This window comes from Cercospora beticola, chromosome 4 (assembly GCF_033473495.1).
Source record: "Cercospora beticola chromosome 4, complete sequence".
Taxonomy (NCBI): Eukaryota; Fungi; Ascomycota; class Dothideomycetes; order Mycosphaerellales; family Mycosphaerellaceae; genus Cercospora; species Cercospora beticola.
The window spans coordinates 2,915,965-2,935,395 of record NC_088938.1 but is presented as its reverse complement, the minus strand read 5'-3'; the positions used below and the strand labels follow the sequence as shown (position 1 = coordinate 2,935,395).

The 19,431-nt window shown below is 52.0% G+C and overlaps 9 protein-coding genes across 9 annotated transcripts; 3 read left to right on the top strand and 6 right to left on the bottom strand.

The window, feature by feature from the left end:
- Window positions 1-251: 251 nt before the first annotated feature.
- RHO25_006800 (uncharacterized protein) lies at window positions 252-1,337 on the top strand (the record flags this gene model as incomplete). The annotated part of the gene is made up of 5 exons (XM_023597597.2): window positions 252-676; window positions 727-912; window positions 967-1,117; window positions 1,169-1,267; window positions 1,320-1,337. 5 exons carry the CDS (start codon window positions 252-254, stop codon window positions 1,335-1,337), a joined length of 879 nt encoding a protein of 292 aa, XP_023452417.2.
- A 170-nt stretch (window positions 1,338-1,507) lies between these two features.
- RHO25_006799 (uncharacterized protein) lies at window positions 1,508-2,608 on the bottom strand (the record flags this gene model as incomplete). The annotated part of the gene is made up of 1 exon (XM_023597596.1): window positions 1,508-2,608. The coding sequence occupies one exon, from the start codon at window positions 2,606-2,608 to the stop codon at window positions 1,508-1,510; it is 1,101 nt and encodes a 366-aa protein (XP_023452883.1).
- Window positions 2,609-3,527: 919 nt separating this feature from the next.
- On the top strand, window positions 3,528-5,111 carry RHO25_006798 (uncharacterized protein; the record flags this gene model as incomplete). The annotated part of the gene is made up of 1 exon (XM_023597595.1): window positions 3,528-5,111. One exon carries the CDS (start codon window positions 3,528-3,530, stop codon window positions 5,109-5,111), a length of 1,584 nt encoding a protein of 527 aa, XP_023451861.1.
- Window positions 5,112-6,399: 1,288 nt separating this feature from the next.
- On the bottom strand, window positions 6,400-7,473 carry RHO25_006797 (uncharacterized protein; the record flags this gene model as incomplete). The annotated part of the gene is made up of 4 exons (XM_023597594.1): window positions 6,400-6,915; window positions 6,967-7,064; window positions 7,122-7,187; window positions 7,239-7,473. 4 exons carry the CDS (start codon window positions 7,471-7,473, stop codon window positions 6,400-6,402), a joined length of 915 nt encoding a protein of 304 aa, XP_023451862.1.
- A 993-nt stretch (window positions 7,474-8,466) lies between these two features.
- On the bottom strand, window positions 8,467-9,144 carry RHO25_006796 (uncharacterized protein; the record flags this gene model as incomplete). The annotated part of the gene is made up of 1 exon (XM_023597593.1): window positions 8,467-9,144. One exon carries the CDS (start codon window positions 9,142-9,144, stop codon window positions 8,467-8,469), a length of 678 nt encoding a protein of 225 aa, XP_023453032.1.
- A 416-nt stretch (window positions 9,145-9,560) lies between these two features.
- On the bottom strand, window positions 9,561-10,940 carry RHO25_006795 (uncharacterized protein; the record flags this gene model as incomplete). Its single annotated transcript, XM_023597592.2, has 1 exon — window positions 9,561-10,940. One exon carries the CDS (start codon window positions 10,938-10,940, stop codon window positions 9,561-9,563), a length of 1,380 nt encoding a protein of 459 aa, XP_023453031.1.
- Window positions 10,941-12,064: 1,124 nt separating this feature from the next.
- Window positions 12,065-14,197, top strand: RHO25_006794 (uncharacterized protein; the record flags this gene model as incomplete). Its single annotated transcript, XM_023597591.2, has 1 exon — window positions 12,065-14,197. The coding sequence occupies one exon, from the start codon at window positions 12,065-12,067 to the stop codon at window positions 14,195-14,197; it is 2,133 nt and encodes a 710-aa protein (XP_023453026.1).
- A 265-nt stretch (window positions 14,198-14,462) lies between these two features.
- Window positions 14,463-15,774, bottom strand: RHO25_006793 (uncharacterized protein; the record flags this gene model as incomplete). The annotated part of the gene is made up of 3 exons (XM_065602844.1): window positions 14,463-15,141; window positions 15,190-15,354; window positions 15,419-15,774. 3 exons carry the CDS (start codon window positions 15,772-15,774, stop codon window positions 14,463-14,465), a joined length of 1,200 nt encoding a protein of 399 aa, XP_065458916.1.
- A 230-nt stretch (window positions 15,775-16,004) lies between these two features.
- Window positions 16,005-17,150, bottom strand: HEM2 (Aminolevulinate dehydratase; the record flags this gene model as incomplete). The annotated part of the gene is made up of 1 exon (XM_023597589.2): window positions 16,005-17,150. The coding sequence occupies one exon, from the start codon at window positions 17,148-17,150 to the stop codon at window positions 16,005-16,007; it is 1,146 nt and encodes a 381-aa protein (XP_023453024.1).
- Between the last annotated feature and the right edge of the window lie 2,281 nt (window positions 17,151-19,431).

Sequence of the window (19,431 nt, the reverse complement as noted above, 5' to 3'; positions counted from 1 at the left end):
TCCGCGAACACGTGGCGACTCTATCGAGAAAGAATTTCTGGCGCGGATGCCGTATTTTGAGAGATGCACTACGACCCATCTGCTTGCGTCGGAACAAGGACATCATTGGATTAACTGACCCAGAGGCGGTTGAAATAAGTGTTCAGCTCTCTTCATCCGAGTCGAAGCACTATCGCCAGATCATAGAAGCAGGTAGGAGAGCCATAGATGCAGCTGTGGGCGGGCGTACTGGCAAGTCCACACGGAACGTTATGCTCAGAATATTACTGGAGCTACGAATATTCTGCAGCCAAGGGACTTTCCGACAGGACGGTCTGATATACGCCGAGCAGAAGCTGGATCCGGATGAGCTTTTTACATTGCTGGAAGAAAGCGAGGACGCCTCTTGTGCTTCGTGCCGCGCGGAAATCGCTGGTGTCAATCAAGTCGACGATGAAAGTTCCGGCGTCCTTGGAACTTGCTCTCATGTCCTCTGCGCGACATGCTACAATGAACGGGCTTCAGATGGGACACCAAAAGAGTGTCCTATCTGCAAACAAAGTTTCGAAGCACAAGACAACAATCTGGGCGGCAATACGATAAACACATCAAGTGCAGCAGCGAAGCACTCTTCCAAATTGGACGCATTAGTGCAAAACTTGCTGGTGTCACAAAATGCTCAAGCACCAGAGAAAAGGTACGTCACTGGCATTCGATATTGGTTCTGATTTTGACACACGGATCAAGCATCGTATTTTCATATTGGAGAAAGACCATCGACCTCGCAGCAGACCTCTGCTCTCAGAGCGGTATCCGAGCTGTAGTGGTTCATGGCAAGACACCGCATCACGAGCGAACCAAGATACTGGAACAACTCGGAGAAGATCCAACCATTTCTGCCTTGCTCATGACGATCGGTACTGGTGGCTTAGGGTAAGCTGCTCCAGCATTGATCTACTGAACGCAGCATGTTCTGACTCCACTTAGACTAACAATCAATGCCGCATCACGGGTTTACATCTTGGAGCCGCAATGGAATCCTTCCGTCGAGGATCAGGCCATCGGCCGAGTGGTCCGCTTAGGCCAAGACAAACCCATCACGGTGATCAGATACATTGTCAAGGACAGTGTCGAGCGCGTAAGTAGCGATAGGGAGCATAGGATCATTTCAATACTGACGGTGCGATAGCATATTCAAGGTTATCAGAAGCGTAAGAAAGCACTCGCTGCAAGTGGATTCGGCCATCGCAGTGACCATACCTCGGCCGAAGAGACTGTGCGCTTGAATGTGAGTCTCATATTTGGAAACTTTGTGCCGCCCTCGCTGACACCTTTTCAAGGCGGCATATATCGCTTAGCCTTAGATTGCTGTTCTCTAACGTGACATGAACATTCCCTACTCAAGCTTCCAACCCAGAGCTAACCACGAGAACCGCTGACTGTCTTCTACGATATGATCCAACATGGCCTGGCACCTTCGCTATCCATCACGACCAACACCTTTTCCTGTTGGTGTTTACCAGGCTCATTACTGTAATAACGACGCCAGGCTGCTTTTCGATAACCAATCGAGATCAGCATCTATGCCCGCACGGATATACTCTCGCCCTGTCTTTCGAAAATACTCTGCATCGGCCTCGGTGCAGTCCCAGATCGAGCATGGCATGAGAAATTCCCACATCGACCCTACGAGGATAGTCACCCTGCACAAGAGCGCCGTATCCGCGATGATCTCCCCTGCCTGTTGACGATAGGCAGTCAAGAAGCCTTCCAACAGGCCTCTCTCGCCGCCATATTTTGCTTCAGTCACGATTGCCTCAGCGATCCACATCCGAAGGTCGAAGGCTGGGTCTCCATAACCGGCAATTTCCCAGTCAACTACTGTAATGAGTGGTCGGCTGGTATCGTCGCTTGGCCTCAGAAGCGTATTCATCGGTCGGAAGTCGTATGCTGTCAGAGTGCGAACTTCATCTGGAGCATGAAATGCGGCAGCCGCCCTCTCGATATCCTCTGATGTAAAGCTGGGGTCTTCAGAAAGTCTGGTTCGAAGATGATGTTCCTCCAACTTGAGGACCGAGTCCCTCGTGGTGCTATCCCATTGCTCCTGATCTGGATTCCCGCGACCAGCACGATGCATTACAGCAGCCCATCGACCTATCCGTGATCCAGCATCCCGAGCATCCAAAGTCTGATCTTTGATATATGCAGATCTGAGATCTGTCTCACCGGCCCAGCTCATGATGACCGCTTGATCTGTACTGCTGACGAGGCGTGGGATTTCGACGCTGGGCTCTTCCGCACATACGCGTGCGAGTGTTGCTGAGTTCATTGCTTGAGCCTCATTGGACATCCGATCTGGCGACATCTTTATCCCTGCGACACTTTTGGCAGTGTCATCGCCATATTTCATGATGCATGCCTGAGAGATCGAGCGAAGTGGCAGTGTTGGCCTCGAGCTTGGTCTTTTAGGTGCGAGACCTTCCAGTTTCCAGATGTAAGCAGATGCTCCTCCTTGCAATGGCGTTGCCTTCTTGCATTTTAGGTCGTTCTCGGCGAGATACTCGTGAACCGACTTCTGCCAGGATGGAGGGCGTTCGACCACTTGGGTGGACACTTCAATGCTCCCCATAATTTCTATCCGTGAAAGGTGTTTGAGCAGATGATTAGAATATACCCTGCAGAGGCCACGTTCTGGGGAAGCGGACATATATGATGCCTCTGACTTCGGCCATACTGCATCCAACAGCTTTTCCTACAAGCCAAGCCAGGAATGGTTATCGCAGACTTCGGTTGAGTGCGTGATTGGCACAATGACGAAGTCTTCGAACGGTGGTGCAATAGAAACCGCTTCAAAGGGACTAACACGCCAACGCCCACGCATATCACATGCAAGTGCTCCTCTTGCATCATCGACATCGCACATATCTCCCAGGAGGCGTGCAGACCTGTGTTTGCCTATTTTGGGAAAGTGGTCGTGTGCCTGTGCTGGCAATATGCTGATCCTCCGATCCAAACAGAGCTGTGGAGCGATGGATATACAGAGCAGCGGATCGCGCCTCGCGGCGTTGCTTGATCTGCAGATCTCGGACCACTCACCGACTCTACCAAAGCGCGATGCTGCTGGAAGATTTTGCAGCCGCTTTACAACTCGTCATGCGATCGGCAAAATGACCCCAACTCATGGCCTTTGAGTTCGACTATTTCCCCCGCTGCGTGCAACATTCGCCGCCTCAACATGGAGCGACAGCAATGACTGTATACTGGCGTAAGTGCCGTTGCGGTGCTGCAGCTGCCACAGGCAGGTCTCAGCACTGAGTTTCCGCGGCCATCTCAACTTCGCAGACATGGCCAAATATGCCGAGAACGCTTAACAGTGTTAGCGATTGAATGCCGTCGATCAATGTGCACAATGATGGCGGGATTCTGTTAATGCCCTTTCAAGACAAGCGTTTGCACGACCGCATGCGTCTCATCGGTACGGCCATCGACTCACACTTGTCGATTTTGTCGTTGTTTCAGGCCTGCCATCTCCTCTCAGCGCCATCAACATGTCTAAAGAGGCGGAATCTGACAATGCGCGCAGAGAATCATCTTCAGAAGGTGCCAGCACATATTATGCATCAAGATTCAATGAAAAAGAAGATTACACGCATTCACAAGATGGGGCCGAGCAGCAACAATCAACAAGAGATGTCGAAAAGAACGAGGGAAACGATGGTAATTCAGACGAGCAGGAAGACAGAGATCCGGACCTAGTCACTTGGTCTGATAATGATCCACGCAATCCCCAGAATTGGTCAACAACAAAAGTCTGGTGCAATCTGGGCGTTATATCGTTCTTTCGACTCCTCACGCCTCTCGCATCTTCAATGATGGCGCCTGTCATCACTCTCGTACTCGATGATTTTGGCACGAACAACGAAACGATCGGAAGTTTTGCGGTTTCAATATACATTCTTGGATATGCAACAGGTCCTCTGATACTTGCTCCACTATCTGAGATCTATGGACGATTACCGGTATACCACGCGAACAGTATCTTGTTCACTATTTGGAACCTTGCATGCGCACTCTCGCCCAACATTGGAGCTCTACTTGCATTTCGATTTCTCGGTGGTCTTGCTGGATCTTCACCTGTCACAATCGGCAATGGATCAATTGCGGATTGTGTGCGCAAAGAAAAACGCGGCAAAGTCACCGCGATCTTCACAGCTGGTCCTTTGCTTGGCCCAGTCGTAGGCCCAATAGCCGGTGGCTTTCTAGGTGAAGCTGCAGACTGGCGATGGAATTTCTGGTTGCTTACCATAGTCTCTGCAGTCGGTACCTGCGTCTCATTGTGCCTACAGCAAGAGACTTATGCCCCAGTCTTGCTCGAACGAATTACGAAGAAGCTGAAAGCCGAAACTGGGAATGAGAAGCTACATCACCAGTACTCGAACAACCTCACAAAAGCGGAAATCTTTAAAAGAGCTATCAAACGTCCCCTGGCCATGCTGTTCACTTCGCCAATTGTGTTTCTGACATCGGTGTATGTCGGTCTGGTATACGGCTATACCTATCTGCTATTCACAAGTTTCGAGAGAACCTTCGAAACTGTCTACGGATTCAGTGGTCGTATCGTAGGCCTGACATATCTCGGTTTCGGAGTAGGCTGCGCGATTGGCCTATTTGCCCTCGGAGCACTTTCAGATCGTCTCGTGGTCCATTACTCGAAGGGCACAGAATGGAAGCCAGAGTTCCGACTTCTACCACTTCTTCCCGGCTCTCTGATCGTCCCGATCGGATTAGTATGGTATGGCTGGTCCGCAGAAGCTGGCGCACACTGGATCGTCCCTATTATCGGTACAGCGTGGATAGGTCTAGGAACTCTAGCAATCTTCATGCCTGTTCAGTCGTATCTTATCGATGCATTCACCTTGTACGCATCATCTGCTGCGGCTGCAAACACGATTTTCAGGTCGCTCCTTGGAGCATTCTTGCCATTGGCTGGTCCATCACTCTATGCGGCTCTTGGACAGGGCTGGGGTAACACACTGTTAGCGTTCATAGCTCTGGCTTTCACTCCGATGGCTTGGATTATGTTCAGATATGGCGAAAGGATCAGAAAGAATCATCCGGGGAAAGTCCGCTGAGTTGCAATCTCGCCGTCCGGAATTGCGCAGCACTTCAGGGAAACCCAAGAACGCTACGTCTGCCATAAGCGCTAGCACCTGGCACGATCACTAATCAATGATGATAAGGCCGCAGAAGCGATGCGTATCTATCATCGCCGTCATTAGGAACGTTGCCCATCATGCCGATGCACGCTTACCAAGGCTCGATTCGTGTATAGCTAGATCAAACGACGAAACGAAACGAATGGGAAAGATGCTAGGCATTGGTTGTAAACGGACTGCTCGTTAGCTAAACTCCGGCTATCGGACAACTCGATTGCTACAGCGTATACTGACGCTCTAGTTCTACTTGGCGTTCACTGAGCAACCCCTCAACCAGACTTAGTTACAGGAGCTACACCGGGACAAGACATTAGAAGCTCGTAATCAGTATACTCTCCAAGAGTCCAAGACATGCGAACATTGCAGAAATGAGATATAAAAGCCCTATCCTCTTCAATGTGTCTCAACTCATTCCTTGGTCCTTCGCTAATCCTACTCCCGCCTAAACCAAAACTTCACAAAAAATGTGGTTCACTCTTCTCATCGCTCTGCTCTCCCCATCCATCATTCTTTCTGCTACAGCTCAATGCTCTGAAGCAATCAAAGCCGACTGCGAATCACAGGGCTTAGAATGGAAAGTAGAAGGAGGAGCATGCTCGTGCGGAGTACCTAATAACCCCGGCCTCGGTGCTCGCGCGGATGGCAGAGCCATCGATCTTTCCTGACGGAACACATGTGAGTTTCGTCATGTGTGCAATTCTGCACTCTCCCTAGATACATGCCTTGGATCTGACATCTCGAAGTACTCTAGACAACTTGGGGCTGCGAAGGGAGTCAACAGTCGAGATCAGGAGAGTAACAGAGCTTTGGCATCGAATGTAACCCGCTTGTGCGACTAGAGACGTCCCTATTCTAGAAACCTTCAAAATGCTCTCCGAGTTACACTCGCAACCCTCAAGTCTCCATAATCTCCTACCATCAAAGACAACGAAAAAATTATCCCCAGCCGAGTTCAACAAGCAGCTATAAACTGGCCAATAACCGACCCAAAGTCCGGTGTCGAGGCATAACCAACGGCATTATCATACGCAGTACACACTGCCGTGCGGAGATCGAAAGTGTAAAAATTGCAAAAGTCAAGGTCCGCGCACGTTTGACGGCAGGCATCCACTGAAACCTGGGTGCTCACTCTGGGTGGTGTCCCTCCTGAGCCCACGAAAGTGGCACGGATTCCGCACGTTTGCGTATAACTGAAGCCACCTGTTTAGGGAAGAGGAAGACGTTCGTTAGCGTAAGAATCTCTCGAAACAAGGGAATTGTTTTGCTTACTGTCGCAGAAAGTGCCGCTTGTGCAGCTCAGGCATGGGACCTGTGAGACGGTCGATGTGGAGAGGACGGTGGTGGAGACTTCGGATGTTGTGGCAGTCGTTACTGTCGATATAGTGGTCGTACTGATGATAAATTCCGTGGTGACGGCGGTGACTGATGTAGTCGAAGTCGCCTGTGTCGAGACGGTCGCTGTGACTGAACTTGTTGTCGTGGAGGTCGCAGTGGCTGCAGCAGCAGCGCACGGTGCAGCTTTCGTCACGCAGGAGCAGAAGGTCTTAACTGCAGAAGCTGCCAACTTCTTCAACGCATCAGGAGTTGGACAAGGTGTGGCTCTTGCGGGCTCACGACGGCCAACGGGGACATATCGTCCTGCTAGCTTAGGGCGTTGGATGAGGGTATGGTATTGCAAACCATCGCGAGCTGGCTCGACATCCGGAGTGTCACGCTTGTCCTGCAACAGTGTTAGTCGGTGCTTTCTGTACTAGCAGCGACCTTGGCGAACATTGGTAGTGGAGCAAACTGTTGCAGTTGTAGTGAAGGTGGTCGATGTACTCGTTGAGGTGAAAGTCGTTGTAGTGGTCGTGCCGGTGAAGACGGTAGCTATATGATTGAGATTAGCGGATTCATTTCTGTAATGTGATTTAGGCAACTACTCACAGGTGGAGGTGGATGTTGCGCTTTGCACTGTATCAATCTGCACCGTTGTTGTCTTGGTTGTCGTTCCTCCAGCTGGTCAGCACTCACTCCAGATGGTACTTTCTCAAGCATGCTCACCGGTTGTGGTCGTAGAAGTCGACACTGTTGTGAAGGAGGTCGCTGTTGCGGTTGTCGTCAATGTGGTAGTGCAAGGGACTGCCGGAAACTTGGATGTGCAGAACGATTGCACGGCGGGAAGTTTGGACAGTGGACGCAGAGCCAAATAAGGATTTTTGTTGCACACGTTGTTGCTATTGCCAACGGCAGCAACTAACGAGGCCGGAACGAGGGCTGCGATGAGTTGAGTGTACATTTTGGACGAAGGGAGCAGCAAAGGCAGGCTGACCGTACACTTTGGCTGGATCTGCAGCAATTATCACTGGCGCATATCGAGTTCATGTAGTCTATGAATCGTCAGCTGGGTGCAAGCAAGCCACAAGACGGGCTGTTGGCTTAACAGGATCTAGAACAGCAAGAGCGTGCCGCCGCCACATCATTTACGCTCCGGCTCATGGCGTTGGGATAAGACTCGAGCGAATACTGGAGAGAGTGTGTGAACTGAACACTGTACGAACAATGTAGCCGGCATGCGAATTCTCTTCCAGCTGCGCGTTGTGCTCCAAGTGTTTCCGCCACAGAAAAATGGCCAACATGCGCTGTCGCACTGGAGACTCGCGAATAGTCGAGTGCTATTCAGCCAGCCTCAGTCGCTGCAGGAGCTGTAGTAGAACTTTATTGTGCACTTAGCGTAAAGTGGCGCCGTTCCACGGGTGCTGAGTCCGGTCGTAGAAATGCTGCACTTGGCAACCACCACTCATGTTGCACGACATGTCCTGTTCACGATGAATTGCGTTCTGATGGGGAGAGAACTCTGCGGCCGCTGTAGACTGAATTCGAATCGAGCCCGTGCTGATAATAAACACATGTGCTGTGCTGATGTGCTGCTGGATCTATGCAGGCAGGCCCGTGATACGGCACGTGTTTCGGTCGACCCAGCCGAAAGAGGCAGGCGGCTCATTAGCTTGATGGACCATTCTGGCCAAATGGCGCCGAACTCACAGACAACTTGTCTCCTTTGGAGCAAGCGTTTCGCGTGGGAATAGACGTCCTACTTCCCACATCGGACCAGTGGATACAGCTCGAGGTTTGATCGTGCAGCTGAGGCAAAAGCCTATCCAAAGCATGCCCACTAACGAGTGAAGGCACGTGCGTGAAGGGGGTAGTACTCGTCCATATTGTTCACTACCTTCATTCAACCAACTTCATATACCACTTTCTCAACTACCCCGTCCACTTCCACTTCCACTCAAACCACAACCTCCGTCCTCAAATCAAACATCTCCGGCCTCGTACTCCTAAAACTCTCCCTCTGATCCAACCCCTCCCAAAACTGGGCCAACTCCGGATACTGCCCTTTCCACCCCTTCCTCACTCCAGCAAATTCAATATGTCCCACCGTACAAACAACCGCAATATCCGCAATCGTCATCACATTCCCATCTCCCAACAAATAACCCCCCTCCTTCCCACTCTTCTTCTGCACCAACTCCTCCAAAGCCCTCATCCCCCCATCAATCTTCCTCTCCTGCCTACTCAACCAAAGCTTACTCTGCTTCCCCTTCTCCCTCGCCTTCTCAAAATTCGCAAGAACGAACGCGTCGAGAATTCCTTCGCAGAGGGTTTGGATTTGGCGGGCTTTAAGGTCTGTGTCCAAATCTCCCGTTAAAAGAGAAGGCTTTTTATCTGCGTATTTTTGAATAATGTATTCTTGAATATGAGCGCTATCGTAGACGGGTTCTCTCCCATCATCGAAGAGGAGGATCGGGAGTTTCTCGAGGGGATTGTGTTTGGGGGTTTCGGTCGTGTCGCTGTGCCAGGGGATTTCGTTGCGGATGGTGAAGTGGATGTTTTTTTCGATCATGGCGATGCGGTTCATTCGGGCGAAGGGGGAGGGGGTTGCGCTGATGAGGGTGATTCCTGCCATTGTGGAGTTTTGTGTCTTGGGATCTGGCTGATTGAGGTGTTCTTTCAGCTGTTTGTGCGTTGCATCCTGTTCGCTGGAAGTAAAGACAGGACATCGAAGGTATTATACCTCTCACTTGCTTTTGATTAACTTTGCATACGTCACATTGTTGAAGCTATCACTCCAGAGCTTCAAATACTTCGGCAAAGCGGTAATGTCTTGTTAGAGCTGTATGTAGCTCGTCCCACTCTTGGAAGGAGCATTGGTATTCCAAACTCCTACATTGGTGAGTGACTGAGAATTGCCTGAGAGGCTTGGCAGTCAAGAATCTCATTACTATAGTGCACAAACCTATCAATAAGAACATTACCTTCCTCCGTCAAATGCAGCGAACAACGAATGGGTATAAAACGATATCAGATAGTCAGCAAAACACCTCAATAGTCCGCCTGATGCAAGTTTCGCGTTTCAGTCCTGGCAATGCCTTTGTACATGTCGTGCCTTTCCACGACTCCCGGCTCCTTCGCAGGTCGTAGCACCGTGGTAGGACTTGCAAATGGTGTGTCGATCGCTTTGCCAAATGTCTCCACGATCATAGGTGACTCACTGGCGCCCTCACTTGTGTGCGTCTCCATCTGCGCGAGACGATTTCTGACATCTTCATCAAGCTCCAGTTCAGTGCCGACCGATTTGCTGCGAATACGGCCAAGGTTTGGTCCGACATCAGACATGGAGCGAGGAGGGTCGAGGTTGTCATCTGTTTGTGCAGAGGCCGGGCCACTGATGCTGTGGCTGTGCCCTATGCGATGCTGATCCCTCTTGCCGAATGGTTTGAACAGCTTCAGCAAGCCAGGTTTTTTCTTGGGCTTTTCCTCGCCATTAGCATCATGCCCTGACTTGAGAAACTTGGCTTGCTCTTTGGAGACAATGTAAGAGGAGACGGCAAATTCTCGTGCCTCGCGGCTGATGTTGTCCAGGGCCTGCTGTGTCGCAACCAGGTACTCGGGATAATCAGTTTTGCAAATTTCTTGCAGCATGCGTAGCTTCGATATGTCCTGGGCAGTTCTCGTTCGGTCGGGTATAATATGCCAGCCAAACATTCGAATGTCCATGCGCATGGCTCTGTCCACTTTTTCCTTCACATCAAGCAAGTTGATCAACGAGTCCACCTTTTCTTGTGTGAGGTCAATGAAGTGGCCAAATTTCCCGACATCGGCGAGCATCCAAGGCGTGTAGGTCAGCGAATTGTTCCGCCTTGTATTGATGCGCGCAACATCCTCGGCCACCTCTCGGAGCAGTGCATATTTCTCTCGAAAGCCTTCCAGCCGGTTCATATCCATTGCCTGCTCGAGCACCGGCCCAAACTTTCTCGCCGGTTTCAACCCATACTTGGCCATCATCTCTTCTCGCGTGGTCGCAGCCGAGCGGTCTACGATAGCGCTGAGGGTCTGCTCGATAGGCGTCCTGAACTCGGGATCGTCCAGTCGGGCATCTCGTGCATCGAAGAATGTCGGCTCCTTCAAGTCTGGATATGCCAAGCTAGGGTGTCTGGGAACTTTGCGATCTGTGACAGACGCTGGAGGAGACGCTATGCCCACCACTGTTCCCCATATCAACAGACGAGCCTGCTGTAGTCCCAACCGCGTCAACTGTAGCTGCTCCTCTTTGTCCCACTTCTGGTTCGCATGTATCAACCCAAATGCCTCGACACAGCTACTGAACAAGCTGGCGAGCGCAAAGGCGCCGGTGAGGAGGGCTTCATGTTCGGGGTTCTCTAATTGCTCGACGTGGGCTGATTCGGTCTTGTCGGCAGGCATGGCGGTGCCTGTATGATTGTAGCAGTGGTGGCGTGAGGATGCGGGCGAGTCAGTGCTGTACGTCAGAAATCTCAATGGTGAAGTGACACAGATGGGCGGCGCACGAGGGCTGCAGTGGGTATATAGTAGGGCCGCAGGGCGTCATCGGCGCTTCTCAGTGCGCCATTTAGGAAGTGCGCATACTCAGCAGAGGCATCTTAGCTGTAGATCAGAGGTGCGGCGCGAGGGCAGAGACGGCGATGGTCGACGGGCGCTGCATGACGAGCGGGGGTGGTGGCCAGGTACAATTGGTGTGGCGTTCTAGACCTTGCCAGTCAGAAGCGCTGCTCGCTCTCGCCAATCTGGCCGATATGAGTCCGGCATTGTGGTGAACAGAAATCGTCGTTCTCAGCGCGAAGAAAGCGTGCACATTTTTGCTTCCCAACCAAAGTGAGTGGAGCGCAAACAAAGGAGGCAGTCGGCAAGTGTGGGCTGCTTGCGCCAAGCTCGACGCTGGCGGCCACGCCAACAGTCCCTCGTCCCAGGCAGAGATTCCCAACGAGAAGGAGGGAAAAAGACGTCTTTGTCTGAGGCAGCCCAGCATATATCTGGACTGTATCATGCTTCCCTCAGGCACTCTCACCTGCAGCATCCCGCCGTTCATGCAAACTGTTCATGTTCGCGGACAGTGCATCGGCAATTCCCGCAAGTGAGCCATTGGATCGTTCTTGACTACTGAATGTCAAAGTCAACGGACAACACAGGTAACACAAAGTGTTTACATGGACTTCTACAATGCTTCGATTCTGCCAAGACAAGCCTTGGACAAGTGCTCGTCTTCACCGTCATCGGATCACATCTTATCTACGGCATGATCCGGCGGCATGTGGCTCACCCAACCAGCCAGTGACGTGCTCCATTTCGGGAGCCGAGGCTACGAATCTCGTTCTCTCGACCGTAAGAGCTGTATAAACATCGGCTCATCTATCTGTGCCTTGGCCCTTGGGTATTGCCCTGTCTCGTGCATCGGTAAGGCCGAGGAACTTGCCTTCTCATCATCAGAAGGAATAAATATCTCCATTGCTCTTACCCGCGTGGAAGTCTTTCACTAGATCTTCACTTTTCCTTCACACCATCCATCCATCATGGCTGCAGAAATGCCACAGTGGGTCAAGGACCTGAAGCCGTCCGAGCCGCAGGGAACCGATCTCCTCGCTCAAGAGCGCAACAAGTCCAAGGTCAACAGTGCACAGCTCTCTGTATTCCTTCACGGCAAAGAGGCTCTCGAGCGCAAGAACCGGATATTGAAGGTTCTGCAGGCAGAGCCAGTATTCATCAAGGACAACGACTACTTCGATGGACGCGTGGACAAGTGGGAGAAGGGCCTGGCGAGGTCAAAGAGGTTGACAACAATCGCATTCCAGAACAACTGGAATGATTTGGACAGACGGGTCGCAAACGACTTGATTAGTGAGCCATTGCCGTATGGACTGCACGAGGGCATGTACTTGGTGACGCTCCGCGGGCAAGGCACTCCAGAGCAGCAAGAGAAGTACTTGAAGCCTGCAGAGGCATACAGACACATTGGATGTTATGCGCAGACTGAGCTTGGCCACGGCTCGAACGTGCGTGGGTTGGAGACGACCGCAACATGGAACGCCGATGACAAGACCTTCACCATCCACTCGCCTCATTTGACTGCATCGAAGTGGTGGATCGGCTCTCTCGGACGAACTGCAAACCATGCCTGCGTGATGGCACAGCTCATCATCAATGGCAAGCCATACGGACCTCACCCATTCATTGTCCCAATCAGAGATCTGAAGACACACCAGCTCCTGCCAAACATCTACGCTGGAGACATTGGGCCAAAGGTCGGCTACAACACAATGGACAATGGTTTTCTGCTCTTCAACAAGGTCAAGGTGCCTCACGATGCCATGTTGGCGCGCTTCTCTGCTGTCGATCCTAAGACAAGCAAATACATCCGCCCAGCCTCACCAGCACTCGTGTACGGCACCCTCACATGGGTCCGCAGCACCATTGTCCTCCAATCTGGCAGCACCCTCGCCCGTGGTGTCACCATCGCCACTCGATACCTCGCTGTCCGTCGCCAATTTCAAGATCGCGACGCACCGCAATGGGAGAAGGGCGAGAACCAAACCCTCAACTACACCATGGTGCAGGCCCGTCTCCTCCCTCTTTTGGCCGCCACCTACGCTCTTCACTTCACAGGCAAGGGCATGATGAACCTCTACGAAGCCAACCAAAAGAACATGCAGAAGAAGGTCACCGACCAAAACAGCAAGCGCTCCGCCGGCCCCGAAGAAACCACCCCAGGCTCCGATCTCCTCGCCGACCTCCACGGCACCTCCTGCGGTCTCAAATCCCTCTGCTCCAGCACCGCAGCCGAAGGCCTCGAAGTCTGCCGCCGCGCCATGGGCGGCCACGGCTACTCCGCCTTCGCCGGCGTGGGAAGCTGGTACGCCGACTACCTCCCAACCGTAACCTGGGAAGGCGACAACTACATGTTAACCCAACAAGTCGCCCGCTACCTCCTCAAATCCGCCCGCAGCGTCCTCAAAGGCAACGAACCCAACAACGACACCACCGAAATCCTCTCCTTCTACCTCAAACGCCAAGACACCGGCGCCGCTTTCGATATTCTCGGCAAAGACGACGACATCGTCGCAGCCTTCGCTTGGAGATCCGCATACTTCACCTTCGAAGCCCTTCGCGCCCGAGACGAAGAGAAGAAATCTTGGAATTCTCTTTTGGTCGCATTCTATAACCTCTCCCGCGCCCATTCGCAATACCTCGTCGTGAAGAATTTCTACGAAACTCTCCACCACGCTTCATCATCTTCTTCTTCGGAAACAACCCTCGACCCAGAGACTTTGACTCTCTTGCACAAGCTCTTCCGCCTCTACGCACTCCACACTCTAGTGTCTGAGAGTTCCGAATTCTTCACTTCGGCTGCGTGCACAGTCGCTCAGATCCGTCTTGCACGAACAAAGACTGTTATGCAATTGTTGGAGGAGATTCGACCTCATGCTGTGCGATTGGTCGATGCGTGGGATTTCCCGGATTGGCAGCTCAACAGCTCGCTGGGAAGATATGATGGAAAGGTTTATGAGGATATGTTCCATCGCGCTGCGCAGTTGAATCCATTGAACTCGAAGGTTGTGGATCCTTACCCGGATAGTCCGGTGTTGTATCGCAATGATGACAAGACGCGGTATGCGAATATTTTGAAGGGCGGCATGGCGAAGTTGTAGAGCATGTTGGGAGGAATGAGTGTTCATGAAAGGATGTATTATTGAATCATAGCAAATATACACTGTTTGGCGTTGGTGCTGAGCTGAAGAATAGAGTGAGTTTCATTGAAATACCATCAGACACGTTTCTCATAACGCTATTCCGTGCATATTGGTCCCCCGTGTTTGTCAATCACATAGCGAGCGACTTGGTCAACAGTTCACACTACGCTCTCTGCATGCTGAGAGCACTATCAATGCGGGAGCCGATCATTCGCCACTCCCATCAGTATCCCAGCTGCGCAGCAACGTTGTAGTAGCCACCCTTTCCGCGCTCGGTAGGCATCGCAACATTGGTCATCGTCGCAGTCTCTTGTCCCTTGCTCTTCTCGCCTTGCCAGTAGGCGCGGCAGTAGGGACAAGTCACCGGATGCTTCGCCTTCTCCCACTGCTTGAAGCACTGAGCATGAAGATTGTTGCCACAAGAAGCCTTGCACCAGACGAGATCCTCGCCTTCTTCGAACTCCATGAAGCATATTGGACAGTCTCCATCGGTTGCTTTGCGATTGCCATCCTTCTCGCTCTCTTCGGCAACTTGGGCAGGGAGTGGAGGCGAGTTGGCGAAGATCGCTTTCAACTCCGAGTGCAGAAAGCTGTTGCGATACTGCAAATGGTCTGGAATGCGAAGTACCGTGTGTAGGGCGTACAGAGCATGCTTGCAGTGCTCCTCAGTGCCCTTCCTCTCGAAGATGCTGACCGGGCAGTTGCAGGTGACAATGTGAGAAACACGAACGGTGTAAACGTTTCCCTTGCTGCCAGAGATCAGGAGTGTCTCGACCGGGCAATCGTCGTGATGAGCATGGCAGTCTTGTTCGACATCCCGACTGCGTTCCAGCACGACCATGCGCTCAGTTCGGGCCTTCTCGCGTGCCTTCTGGTACTTGTCCGAGTCCTCATCGATATCACTAGAAAGTGTAAGCAGAAGGAGTGGATCAAGTGGTAGTGTTACGCACGACAGGATCCGAGTCTCTTCTTCGCCCTCCTCCAATCTCGGAATAGCATTGATGCGAGCTTCGCCTCGTCTCTCAGCAGCGTCGGCATGCCAGTCAGGTTTGAAAGCCTTCTCTGGCTTGGGCAGCTCCCAGATCTTTGGCTGCTTGCGCATGCGTCCCGGGATCCTGTGCAATGCCTCCGTCAGCGAAGTGAAGTGGTTGGTTGAGAGCTTTCCCACCACAGACTCACCATTCGATCATTGTGCCAATCGGAGCAGCGCCGTATGGTTGTCGGCCATCATTCTTCGCGCTCTTCTTCTTGCTACTGGTCTTGCGCTTCTTTGGAGGTGGCGAATGTTCCTCGCCGTCTGTAAACGAGGCGTCATGCTGATCAAAAGCAGCGTCGACACCGGAGTGCAACTCATCTCTCTGTTCGTTGAGGACGTCGACGTTGCCGGGCTTCACAAGCGGTCCTCCTTTTCGCTTCTTGCCGCGAGATGGTTGTGCAGCCTCTGCGAGCTCGGTCGCCTGTGCTTGCTCTTCGGCGAGCGTCTTCACTTGTTTGCGAGCTCGACCAGAACGGCGAGGTGCTTCTTCGACTGCCATATTTTCGTGTTGCTGGTTGGGCGAGGAGTTGGAATGGTGGGCTGTGTTGAGAAAGTGAAGTCCTGGCAGGCGCTCAAGGCAGAAGTGCAGTGACCGTTCCTGCCCTTTCCATTCACAACGCGTCTCTCGCGTCAACTCCCGACGAAACGCACCGAAGACAAAACGGCAGGAGCGGAAATGCGATCAAAATTGAAAGTGCTCTACATACTGTTTCGCTGTAGCTGACTCTCTCATGTCTCCAGCCAGTCCAAAAATTCGGGCGTGAAGTACGAGACCACAATCGTTGCGCCCGCTCTCAGAATACCCTCTGTAGCCTCGAATGCCATCGTCTTCAGATCAAACACTCCTGCCTTTGCAGCCGCATGAATCATTGCGTACTCTCCGCTCACATGGTATGCAGCCACTGGCATGTTCTTGCCAATCTCCTTCGCGTCCGAAATGATGTCCAAATATTGTGTCGCCGGCTTCACCATGATGATGTCTGCACCTTCGCTGATATCTCGCTCGATCGCTCTCCGTGCAAGTCCTCGTCCCCCGGGTGGCAATTGGTAGCATTTCCTGTCGCCAAAGCTGGGACATGAGCCCGCGGCATCTCTGAAAGGTCCGTACAGACAGCCGCTGAATTTGGCCGAGTATGACATGAGCACTATTCGGTGCGCAATGCCAGCTTCGATGAGCTTGAGCTTGATTGCTCGGATACGTCCGTCGTTCATATCGGAAGGCGCCACACAATGGGCACCAGCTTCAGCATATGCGATCGCGACGTCTGAGACTCTGTCTACCGAAAGAGCATTGTTGAGGGAGCCGTCCTCGTGCAGGATACCGCAGTGTCCATGAGATGTGTATTCGCAAAGACATACATCCGCAGTAATGAACATTTGCGGGAAGGCCTTCCTGATCAAGCGGATCGCAGAGATTACAGGTCCTTGCGGGTCGTCTGCTGCGGTGCCCAGAGCATCCTTAGCTGTTGGTGCAAGAGGCACACCGAACAGAATCACGCTCTTCAGCCCCTTTGCGACAAGAGGTTGTAGGAATGGCACGACCCTGTTCAGACCCATGCGCTTTTGGTTCGGCAGGCTTGGAATGCCGGTCATCTCATCTGGGTTGTCCGTGATGAAGAGCGGGTAGATGAGCATGCTCTTGGTCAATTGCCGCTCTGCTTGCCATGCTCTTGCCAATGGATGTGAGTAGCCTCCATGAAGCTGGCTGGAAATGTCGCCGCTTATGCTGACACTCGTGGCTGCTGTCGAGGCGTACGATCGTGCTCGAGAGTATGTGGATCGGGTATCCTGCTGGGAGTTGCGAGATATGATTGTGTTGTCCGAATTCGGTCGTTCGCGGCGGGACAGATCGTTGACCAAGTTGGAAAAGGACATAGCGGCGGTTGTCGTGCGAGTGTTATGTTTGATGTGTACTGTGTACTCGGCGAGAGTCAGAGAGGAACTGCCCCTCTTATGCTTGGTCTATTCCAATTGCGCTCGTAGCCGCGGCTGAAGAGGGTCTACGTGGAAGGAGGGACCTGTGAGCAACTTGTATAGGCGAAGTAGTCGGCGGTGTGCGATGGCGACAGAATTTCGAAGGAGCTGAAGCAGTCTGACAGGAAGCAGCTGAGCAATGTTTCCCACTTCCTTACCGCGGCGGTATCGTCGACTTTTGTGGTTCGAGATTGAGGCGAACTGCAGGTCAGATATTCGCGGGCGCCCATTCGTCAACCCTGACGCAATGCCGGTCATCGGAGAAACACTCCGCCGTGCCGCGGTCCTTCCACCACATCTCCGCTGCGCAATTCACTTCCTGCTCTTCATGGACTGCAATAAACCAACGATCTCAAATGCTGGAAAGGCGTCCAGGTCAATGCTCGCGTCGCTCTTTTTCACTCAGTCAACACCCTCTCGCAAGCAGATGAGGCAAATCGAAGAACTGGAGACGCGATGTCAGCTTCAACACTTGACATTCTGGCTGACATCTCTGCGGAACTTCGACTTCATATGCGTAGGCACTTTTTGCTCTGGAGAGCTTGTTGTGCCAAAATGGAGTTGAGACAACTGTCTGCAATTGAGAAACACGAAGACGCTTACTTAATCGGACAGCAAGAGAGACGATGGCAATACGCTTCTAAACTGCGTACAATATGCTTCACACCTTTCACATGCGGGAAAGGAGCATCACATCTTTTTGCACCCAATTCAACTCACCTTGGTGAATATCACATGTCTCAAGCAATTCACTTCTGGCCAAGCCTAAAAGTCTCCAAACTTTCACAAGCAGAAATTGAGGGCCTCGAGCAGGTCGCATTCACTCCGCTTACATCTGACAGCTCTAATAAAACCCTCCCGATAACTCATACGCGTTCTGCTTTTTCAAATTCACCTCTGTGTCAGATGTTTCTCATTATTCACCCCACCAACAAACATAAAACTCAGCAGAACTGGCACTGGTCAACTGGTCAACCTCCGTCATGTCGGACACGCAAGTTGACTCGGAAGCGTTTGCGACAACACTCTCCATCAGCCTAGAGCTCACCGGGAAAAAGGTGAAGACTTTCTGAACGCAGAGCTCTTACTATGCCATTACGGGCAGAAATACTTCGAGTGACCGCCATTCTGTCAACGAGAAAGCACCTAATTTGGGGACGACTCACCACTTCTCTTCTTCTGAGCGCCTTTGAAAGGTCCCAGCAATATCATCTCTGCCAAAGTTCGAGCAGTGGTTCAAAGTTTTCTTATTGCCAGGAACCAGCACCTTTTTGTTACTGACCAACCAGCGTATTCACCCCGTGTCCTATAATTCACATGCCAGCTCGATCATATGGCGATCATATGGATCCAAGATTTCGAAATCACAAGCTTCAATCTACTGCTGCCAAAGATTCGGCCTCTTGTGATTCCACATGACAACTGCCATTCACTTGAGCATAAACCATAAAACCACCCCTATCCGACAGCAAAACCACGGAATCAATTTACCATTCCCGAATGTGAAGCGTTGCGGCTACGATTGGTTGTGGCTTTCAACTCTCCACTCGGGATGAACATCGCGATTTTATGCCATTCCCTTCCACTTCGCCCAGAAGCTCTCACTCATGCATGGACTAAGTGTCTGTGGCAACAAGAATCCAAGAGCCTCGTCGGGAGAGACTCAACATCACTGAGTGATTAAATCACTGTCAGCGGAGACTACACCTCACACATTTTTCTGCCGCGCTCACTTGCCTCCCGAGACGGGTCTCTGCTGCGAGGCACAGCTCCCATTCCAGACAAAGAAAGATGCGGAGCGAGACGGCCAGCAACCAGCAAGAAGTATCGCTCTGGAAACTGGAAACTATGCACGCTCAGGAGCGGCCAGCTTGGCAATGATAAACAAAACGTATTGACCTTGAGAGATAGTCTGCACTTGTTTCGAGTAGCATATTGAATCTCAGAGCGCCTGAGCTTGCATACAGCAAGTGACTTCCCCATCATTTCGTTCGGGAAGAGTTCTAGTACGACTTGCTCCCATTCCGTCGACGAATCTTCTCTGCCCAACAGCCATGAACAAAGCTATTGAGAGCGCAGAATCTCAGCTCGGGCCCCTCCCATGCAAAGCTGAAGCATTCATCCTTCACAGCCTCGTTTCTCCCATTCTACACTCGCGCACCTGCAGTGGGGTATCATATTA